The sequence below is a fragment of the Oryx dammah genome, unplaced genomic scaffold (genome assembly GCF_014754425.2).
Source record: "Oryx dammah isolate SB20612 unplaced genomic scaffold, SCBI_Odam_1.1 HiC_scaffold_778, whole genome shotgun sequence".
Taxonomy (NCBI): domain Eukaryota; kingdom Metazoa; phylum Chordata; class Mammalia; order Artiodactyla; family Bovidae; genus Oryx; species Oryx dammah.
Window position 1 is genome coordinate 1 of NW_024070926.1, and position 9299 is coordinate 9299.

General features: G+C 42.9%; 1 protein-coding gene across 1 annotated transcript; it reads right to left on the reverse strand.

Annotated features, from left to right (window-relative positions):
- Positions 1-2558: 2558 nt before the first annotated feature.
- On the reverse strand, positions 2559-4985 carry LOC120859395 (carbonic anhydrase 1-like). Its single transcript, XM_040235522.1, has 3 exons — positions 4863-4985; positions 4174-4371; positions 2559-2713 (listed from the first exon to the last, which is right to left on the reverse strand). The coding sequence occupies exons 1-3, from the start codon at positions 4897-4899 to the stop codon at positions 2574-2576; spliced, it is 375 nt and encodes a 124-aa protein (XP_040091456.1). The 5' UTR covers positions 4900-4985; the 3' UTR covers positions 2559-2573.
- Between the last annotated feature and the right edge of the window lie 4314 nt (positions 4986-9299).

Here is a 9299-nt window from a genome sequence, read left to right on the forward strand (position 1 = left end):
AAATAGAGTTGAAGAGACTGGGCACGTTGCAAATCCTGGAACCAGTAGGTAGAACTTCTTTTTTCCACAATATCATAACTATTCAATATTACTTCTTAAAACAAAACAAAACAGAAAAAACGGACAGCTCTCTGTTTGGTATGAGAAGATCAAGTATTTCCGGCTAACTAGTTTGGAGACAAAAACTGAAATAATTTTCTCACTTGAGGTACCCGCTAACTTTGTGAGAAGGGGCTCCTGCGATGTCTGGAGTCTTGGCCAAGGGCAGGTTCTCCTGAGTGGATCCAGACACCTTTCAAGCCAGCAGCACTTGCCTAAGTTCTCTGTGAAACTCTAGACCTGTCTAGCCAAGTGTGTGTGCACGTCGTCCTGATTCTTTCTTGATATCTCCACACGGATGCCTGAGATGCGTCTCCAACTTAACACGGCCACGGTGGTACTCTGGACTTTCTCTTTTCCAGACCCGTTTCATCGTCCCGCTTTAGCAAAAGGCATCACCTTCCCTCTAACTGCTGAACCGAACACTGCAGCCGTTATTCCTTTCTTACTTTTCTCCACTGACTGGCATCCATCCTTCCGTGCAGCGCATAGATACTTAGTGCGCAGCTTTAAGGCTTGGCATAACTGCTGATCTGCCTCTGGGATGTCAAGTCAAAATGGCAGGATTTTGACTCGAATTATGGCTGAACTCAAATGCTACTCCTGGAAAAGTCTTTTTCTGACCACCTAATGTCAAGTGATCCCGGGTCGCTAGGATGACTAACCCAAAGCCATCCGCTCCCCGCCACCCACAGGTCTCCTCTCTGTCTCCGCTCTTTCTCCCCACCACTCCCCTGGTCTCCCTCCCACCCTCCCTCCTACCCTCTCTCATAAGCCGAACTTAGTGACTGAGTGCCTGTCACCTCCAACCTGGATTAAATCCACTTTTCTCAAATGAGATAAGACATTCATTGATTCAGATTTCTTCAGATCAGTTCAGTTCAGTTCAGTTCAGTCACTCAGTCGTGTCCGACTGTTTGCGACCCCATGAACCACAGCACGCCAGGCCTCCCTGTCCATCACTAACTGCCGGATTGCTTAGATACAGCCAAATATCCTCCCCCAGACATAATACTATTACTAATTTAGACTTTTAGCCCATTTGATTTCAATCCACTTTCAATTTTATGAAAAATAAATAGGAAAAAACAAAGCATTTAATAGATTTCTGCACCATTGAAAGTTCCTAGCCTGGCTTTCTAGTGTAACATAAAGGAAGTTTTATTTGTATACTATTCCCAAGTCTTCTATCAAAATGAATACTACACATACTCTGTACCTAACAATCCCTCTTACAAAAATCTGCCCTACACAATTGCTTTTACCAGTGTAGATATTTGTACAAATGTAGTTATGACCCATTTTTTTTGTAAAAAAAAAAAAAAAACACACACACACACACACACACACAACAGAATGAAATGGGAAAGGCATTGCAATTGTTCCTATGTAGGAATTAGTTAATAAATTCTAACATATGCATACATGGAGGTACCGTACAGACTTTAGGAATTCCTACTGCCTTGGAACAATGATCATGATCATTGGTAAAAAAAAAAAAAAAAAAGCATGTTGCCAAACTGTGTATTACAGATTCGTTCTACAAGACTAAAACAGAAAAGCCAACCAGTCTGCACTGATACAAACTTATTGAATAATCATGCATACAAAGAACAAAAGTTTTTTGTTTTTAGTCTCCATATCCCTGTTGAGACTTTGATGTACATTTTCTTGATTTTATCGTGGATATATAGGCAGAATGTCTTGAACTGAATCACAGACTTCCATGTGGAGGCAAGTCAAGAGGCCAGAGGGTAGTGGCCTGCTGCCAGGGAGCCCCAAATTCTCGTCTAGAGGATGCTACTTGTTGTGATGACTCCTGAGGTTAAACTGGCCCTCTTAGTAGAATCTTAATGGAGTGCCTCGGCCTGGCTATACCTCTGCTGCAGGTGTGTGCACCCTTGAACCTTTAAATGAGAAGAGAATGATGGTGTGTTCCCCCTGGGGCTCAGAGTGTTAAGAGGAGAGCAGCAACTCCCCTTGAGGTTAGCCTGATGTCAGGCAGCAGTTTCCGAGACATTCTGAAACGAAAGCACATTCGAGGCTCAGGAGTTTGACTGCAAATTCACCTGCCTCCCTCAGGTGAAAAATTGTCCTCTATTGCCAAATGCAGTGTGTCCCTGTTTAAGTTTAATGGAGCCTAGGAATTCTTTACAGACCGCAAAACGCTCATTGCTTTGGAGCCGTTGAAACTGTGTCTTAAGTGATAAGGAGGGCTTCCCTGGTGGTTGAGACAGGTAAAGAATCTGCCTGCAATGCAAGGGACCCTGGTTTGATCCCTGAGTGGGGAAGATCCCTTAGAGAAGGGATAGGCTACCCACTCCAGTAGTCTTGCCTGGAGAATCCCATGGACAGAGGAGCCTGGCGGGCTACAGTCCCTGGGGTCACAAAGCGCTGGACGTGACTGAGCGACTAACACACACCCCCGTGTTACGAGGGGGCCACTTCTGGGAGGACTCTCGGCCTAGCTCCTCTCACTCACTCAGCGACATTACCTCTGCGGAAAATGTGGCTCCATCCACTAAGTGCTCAGAGCCACAGTCATCGGTGCTGCCCCAGTGGAAATGGAACTGACGCAGCCTGTAGCTTTCAGGAAGAGGACCGCCTTTCAGCACTAGAAGGAAAAGCAAAGTGTGTTAGTGTTACAGTCAGGAGCTCCGGCTTGTCTTTGCATTGAATACATTTTAGCATTAAACTGGGTCGAGTAGAAATGAAAATAAGCCGTAGTCCAAAGTTCCCATCCTGTTGGTCTTTTCCCCATGCCCACAATGATGGGCTCAGATGCGTGCTGCTCCTTAAGATCGTGTGTGACTTATGCGGTTCCCAGCACATGGGCTATAATTTTATCTTTTCCTGTTTTCAGGAAAACATTTTGGAAGCTGAGTGAATTATAGGATGAGAGGTCTTTCCTTGAACCTGCTTTAGTTTATAAGTTCATTCATTCTTTCAACAGGCAGTAATGGACAGCATGCATTAAGCTATCTAGCAATTTATTTTTAGTAACAAATCACTCTGCACACATCTTGTAACTGAATAAGATACAAGAGGGTATTCTGAGAGCTCTGCTGAGAATTCCTAGCCAGGGTCGAAAAAAGTTCCAGCAGGAGGGTAGGGTCAATTTTAAAATTCTAATACTGAAGGGTCATTTTGCTTTAGAGAGCCTATCCAACCATATGATTAATAAAACACACACAGTACCAGACCTGATCCAATATTAACAAAGGACATAGCCCCAAGATGTCTAAAATTTAGGCTCAGAACCTTGTAGGAAAGTGCTATGACTAATTTTGCCTTTTGACAGTAGAGCTGATTTATGAAACTGCTATTTAGTAAATTATTCAGTAAACAGTTTTGAGAATTTTCCTGTGAATGAGGAAGTGTGCTAGATTCTGGGAGATGAAGATAATTCAATTACTATGATCTAATAGGGAGCGGGGAAGGTAGACAAAAATACTTATACACAGAATGATTCCATGCAAGATACACCCAAGACCAGTATTTTTTTTTTTTTACTGGTACCCAAGCACTTCACAAGCTGGTGATAGACAGGGAGGCCTGGCATGCTGCAATTCATGGGGTTGCAAAGAGTCGGACACGACTGAGAGACTGAACTCAAGTGAACTGAAGCACTTCATTGTTATGGAGCCATGTTCCTGGCCACAAAAAATAAATATACTCTTCATGTGTATTTCTTCCCTAATGCGCTCTTCCAACCTCATCTCAATTAGAAAATATTTGCCTTTTCAGTTTTTATATTCATGATGGTTCACAGAATTTTGTGAAAAAGTACTGTTCATTCAGAGGGTGCAAAGCTAGCATAAAGACATTGGAAACCAGAAGAGATGAAATAGAGTCACTGAGAAGGAGAAGGGCTGAACAAAGACTGAGCTGGGAGTCCCCAGCATCATCTTTAACACTTGGAAATATTTTAAAAGTTCAAGGCACCTCAGTAGATGGCATCAGTGCTACACACGTGCACAAAACACTGAACATGGGTGTCCGTGTTCTGAAAGCCCTACTGTGTACGTTTCCCAGCAAGTCAGAGGCAGAAATCAGGAGGGTCTTTCGGCTCACCTGATCTATTGTCACTGTCCTCAAAGTTTACATGGAAGGAATGTCCCACGTTGACGATTTCTTTGGCTGTGGCTGCATTGTAGGAGATACTGAGAGGTTTCAGAGAGGGATCATGCTTGGTTTCACTGGTTTTAATGTCGATAGGAGATTGGTTATTTCCATTTGCAATGGGATGCAGCTTGCACCAGTGTTCAGGACCTACCAGGAAAAACATGATTACAACCAAAACTGATCTAATGCTTGACTCCAAGTTTTAGGAATATAATTTTCCTAGATTAGGATTTATTCAGGTATCTAAAATGGTATTCTGGTTAGCTTAATGGAAATCCAAGGTTTGAGAATGCCCCTTTGCTACGCTACACTGTAAAAGAGTGTCTTTGTCAACAGAGTTAATATACTCATAGTCTATGGGATCAGACTATACATATTTTGCTGTTAGCAATAGACCTCTCTATACATAGGGAGGGAGAGAGACTGAGACGGAGAGAGGAGAAAAGAGGCTGAGTACATTCTGTAGACAATCATGGCCCAAAGGACAACTGTTGAGAATGCATGCAAAGCTGGAATAAGTCAAAGGCACTTCAGACCATTAATCTATGACTTTACCGTTATTTTAAGTGCTCAATATCTCTTTTCCTGGAAAAGGGAACAAGCCGTTATTTGAGCTACATGAGCAGAAGAATGCTTACCGTTTTCACCATCATATCCCCAGTCAGGACTTGCCATGATCTGCTTAGTTTTCTTTTTCTGAACACAAAGGTAATACCTGGAATCACTGACTGTCACTGAACGTGCAGTAGACGACTGAATCCACAGTTCGCAGGGTTTTTATAGAAACGTCTCTGCCCTTGTGCATGAGTGTTACTCACTCAGCCCGCTATTTCATCATCTTTATCTATCAGGAAGTATATGCATGTTAAAAAAAGGTATTGTTTAAAAAGCTCACAAAGGTAAGGGCAGTTCCAATTGTTTTATTCTCTTATATTGTTAAAGAGAAGTTTCAAAATCTTAGCTTCTGCAAAACCAAGCCCTGTTATTCTCATGTTAGTAGAAGACATGGCTGAGTAATCACACATGATGCTTTGAATATCTAGTAAAAAAATGACTGTGCATTTGAGACTCCCAGCTTTTACCCTTGCTGGACACTTAAGCAATACTGCTGCTGCTGCTGCTAAGTCGCTTCAGTCGTGTACAACTCTGTGTGACCCCATAGACGGCAGCCCCCCAGGCTCCTCTGTTCCTGGGATTCTCAATGCAAGAACACTGGAGTGGGCTGCCAGTGCCTTCTCCAATGTATGCATGCATGCTAACTCACTTCAGTCATGTAGGACTCTGTGCAACCCCATGGACTGCAGCCCACCAGGCTCTTCTGTCCACGGGACTCCCCAGGCAGGAACACTGGAGTGGTTGTTCCTAGATCCACCACAAATGGAGAACATTTTATTAAGACTGAAATGAAATACAGCCCAATAGTTATTTTACACATGAAATATTGAAATAGAAGCCTTTCTTTCGTATAGTTCTATATAATCTATAGGAAAACAAACAAACAAACACGCCTGCTAATGTAGGAGATTAAGAGTCACGAGGGTTTGATCCCCAGGTCAGGAAGACCCCCTGCAGAAGGAAACGGCTCCCCACTCCAGTGTTCTTGCCTGGAGAAATTCCCCGGACACAGGAACCTCGTGGACTACAGTCCATGGGGTCCCAAAGAGTGAGGCATGACAGTGCTCACACATGGGTACGATTTATAGACATTTTCCTACTATTTTACCATCAACACCACACATACAAATCCTACACAATGAGTTATCATTTTGTAGCTGAGAGAAGTTGAGGGGTTCACCACAACCAGGGAGAAGCCAAGAGTCCAGCCTCCATGTCTAGTTGCTTTCTTTGCCTCCATCTCCGCCGAAGGCCGCGCTGGCTGAGCCAGGAGGCGGCTGATCCTCAGTTTCCCTTCTCCGCCCAGGATCCTCTTAAGTCCAGCTGGACTGAGGTGAGACTTGCCAGCTGTTGAGTGATGAGACGATTCACAGGACTTGTCAAGGAGGCAAAGAAGAGTGATTAACATGTGTCAGATCTCGGCTAGGTCTGCATTTCCAAGGCTCTAAATGTGCTCGGAGGAAACGCAACCTGAAAAAATAAGCCTTCATAGGAATGCTTTCCGTGTCCTGGGATCATACCTCCTTCCATAATCGCGTATCATCAGGGCTCCCTGGGCTTTCTCAGAAGTGGGTCTGTCGCAGCTCTTAGCCAGGCTTAGCAGAGCCACGTTTTCTGCCCCTTTTGGGTGATGACAGCCCACTGGCTCAGATGCAGAATGGGAAGACACCTGAGTTTCCATCCCTCACTTTAGTAAGTGGAAAGAATTATTACATAAAGGGAACTTTTAAAGAAACTATTTATTGAGGGTCCAAGATAACTCAAATGCTACGCTAAAAGTTTATATGCAGCAAATCATTTTATTCTCACAATAGCCTAGTCAGGCATGTGCCAGGGGCCACCACGGGAGATCCCACCCATGACAAGGTCATGTGGAAGAGAACCGTTAAGCAAGGCTTCAGAACTCAACGGGCTCCCTAGGCTTTCTCGAGCATCTACCCCGCAAACCAGAATCTGTCTGTTTTACTACTTCATGACTTTCACCAGCTCCTCTGACATTCACAGGGGGCTAACCCTGATCATTTTTCTCTGGAGAAAATTAACTTAGGGCTATAGCTAATAAGTCTCCTGGACATGAGAAAAATATTTCAAATCAACCCCCCTCTGTTAGCGTTATAGCTTGCTTGGCAGGTATATCTAGACCCTTGCAGCTACACATATGATTATTTACATCCTCCCAACAGTGAGAGGCGTGGAAAGCCTAAAACATAGACCCTTTCAAAGAGTTAAAAGTTATTAGAGTAGTGTTAATGTAGGATTTCATTCTTTGGCCAGTGCTTGTTGCTAAGTTCCCTTATCTCTTATCCATTCTGCACCTGGGAGTGCATTAGTTACCATAGTTAGAAAGTAAGAAAAACAAGTGTAGCCTTGAAATTAACCACATCAGACTTTTGAGCTAATTGGTTTTTTCTTGTAACTCACTGCACCTTTGCTTTGTGAGAATGTAACTCTGTTTAATATTTTTTGAGAATGACATAGATTAGAAATATAAGAAAAAACATTTCAAGGGAAAATAAGTTTTCTGGTTGAAAAGCCTTTATCAAAAGAGGGTTATAAAATGTTCACAGGCCTCCAAGGACAGAAGATAATGTACACAATATTGTTTATGGGAAAGGTTTGCAGAAAAAATCCCGGTTTTGATAAAGACAAAACAGATGTAATGTTTGGGCTGACTCTGTATGACTCTGCTTCTTTCATTTCCCTCTATGTACAAGTAAAAGTATAAAAGACGCTTTAAAAATAAAAACAATGGGCCTCGCTTGAAGAAGCTTGGTCACCCCATGTTTTTCTTTTTTCTCTTTTTTCTCTCTTACTTTCTTTTTCAGGCTGATCCCTTGGAGCATAGAGGCTCCCTGCGTTCACTTATCTGCCCGGGTTTCTAAGACCTGAACGGGAAGACGTTCTGCGTCTTCACTCCCTTGGGAGAACGGGAAGGCACCTGTGGCCTCCGGGAACAGGGCAAACTTCTTGTCTCGAAGTTTTATTGGCTTTCTATGTAAACCAAGGAATATCAGCCTCTTTCTCTCCTCTATTTTCTTCTCTACAATATTCTTTCCTTATCTCTCTCTAAATCATCCGCCGACGCCGTCTTTCCTTCAGGTTCCCCTGGATCCTGCGGGGGCTGGACTCCGGCAGGCATGAAAATTTGTATCCCACATAAGGAGAAGCTGAAGACAACTCCTCAGGTTATAAATGCTTGTAAGTGGATGCGTACTTCGTGTCAGGCTAGGATTTAAACCTAGATCTGTTTGTTTCCAACGCTTATCTTCTTTCTTGACTTTCCACTGTCAACAAATACCCGCTAATCTCTATTTAATTCTGTTTGCAGGAGGGTTGATTGGTGGATCCAGACTGGTCTGTCTCAAGATGACCAATAGTCAGTGTTGACCCTTGGGTTACTTTATTTTAGATTTAGAGTCTCAGGTTGGCCAGAAGCTCATAGAGGGATAGAAATAGGCTACCCTTTGTCAGTTGTTGCTCTTATTTCTTTGTGTAGTTGCTAAGTTGTGTCTAGTTAAGTTGCCTGCACACTGATACTTTGTTAAAAGTAACTAACTACTGTATTAATCAACCTATTTGAGAAAAGATAACTCCCTTTTTATTACATGATTACATGATAATTCATCACATGAATGTTTAGCATTCATATAGGAATGGTAATTTATTTAAAGTTGAGGAACAAAATTGGCTTGAATCCTAACCATTACGACCCTTTATTTGATTATGTAGCTAGGGCACGTTTGTTACCACCACAAGCAGAAAGCTATACAGAGAAGGAAGTACAATTTAATGGGCATCTATGGTTCACGTCCTGACATGCCTCTCATTCACTTTCATCAGTTTTTCTGCTTACAAACTTCACCTTTCAGCTTAATATCTGTACTAAACCCAAATGGCTCCGTTTGTGTTCCTTCCACTTTCACCTGTAGCATCTTCACAGGACATTTTTCTAAGCCTATAATCTTTGGACTGCTTTTGCATATTAAGGAGCTTAGTCTGCACTGAACTCTGATTTCTAATTTAAACAGTTTATTCGTTAAAAATCATCAAGGATGCAAGCACATACTGAAGAAGGGTTCCAAAGCCCTGTTAGAACATTCCAAAGAAATCCATAGGACCTGGAACTGGAGCAGGAGCATGTAACCCAATCGGACAACATATATATTTTAAAAAAGTAATGGAAAACTGCATAAATAAACTTTGATAGTTCAGTTCAGTCGCTCAGTCGTGTCTGACTCTTCGCGACCCCATGAATTGCAGCACGCCAGGCCTCCCTGTCCATCACCAACTCCTGGAGTTCACTCAGACTCACGTCCATCGAGTCCGTGATGCCATCAGCCATATCATCCTCCATTGTCCCCTTTTCCTCCTGCCCCTAATCCCTCCCAGCATCAAAGTCTTTTCCAATGAGTCAACTCTTCACATGAGGTGGCCAAAGTACTGGAGTTTCAGCTTTAGCG

Excerpts from the sequence above, each read along its gene's own strand:
- LOC120859395 (XM_040235522.1), bottom strand. The coding sequence starts at position 4,899 with ATGGCAAGTCCTGACTGGGGATATGATGGTGAAAACG. Across the intron at positions 4,372-4,862 it reads GGGATATGATGGTGAAAACG|GTCCTGAACACTGGTGCAAG; the intron begins GTAAGCATTCTT and ends TTTTCCTGGTAG. Across the intron at positions 2,714-4,173 it reads GGACAGTGACAATAGATCAG|TGCTGAAAGGCGGTCCTCTT; the intron begins GTGAGCCGAAAG and ends TTTTCCTTCTAG.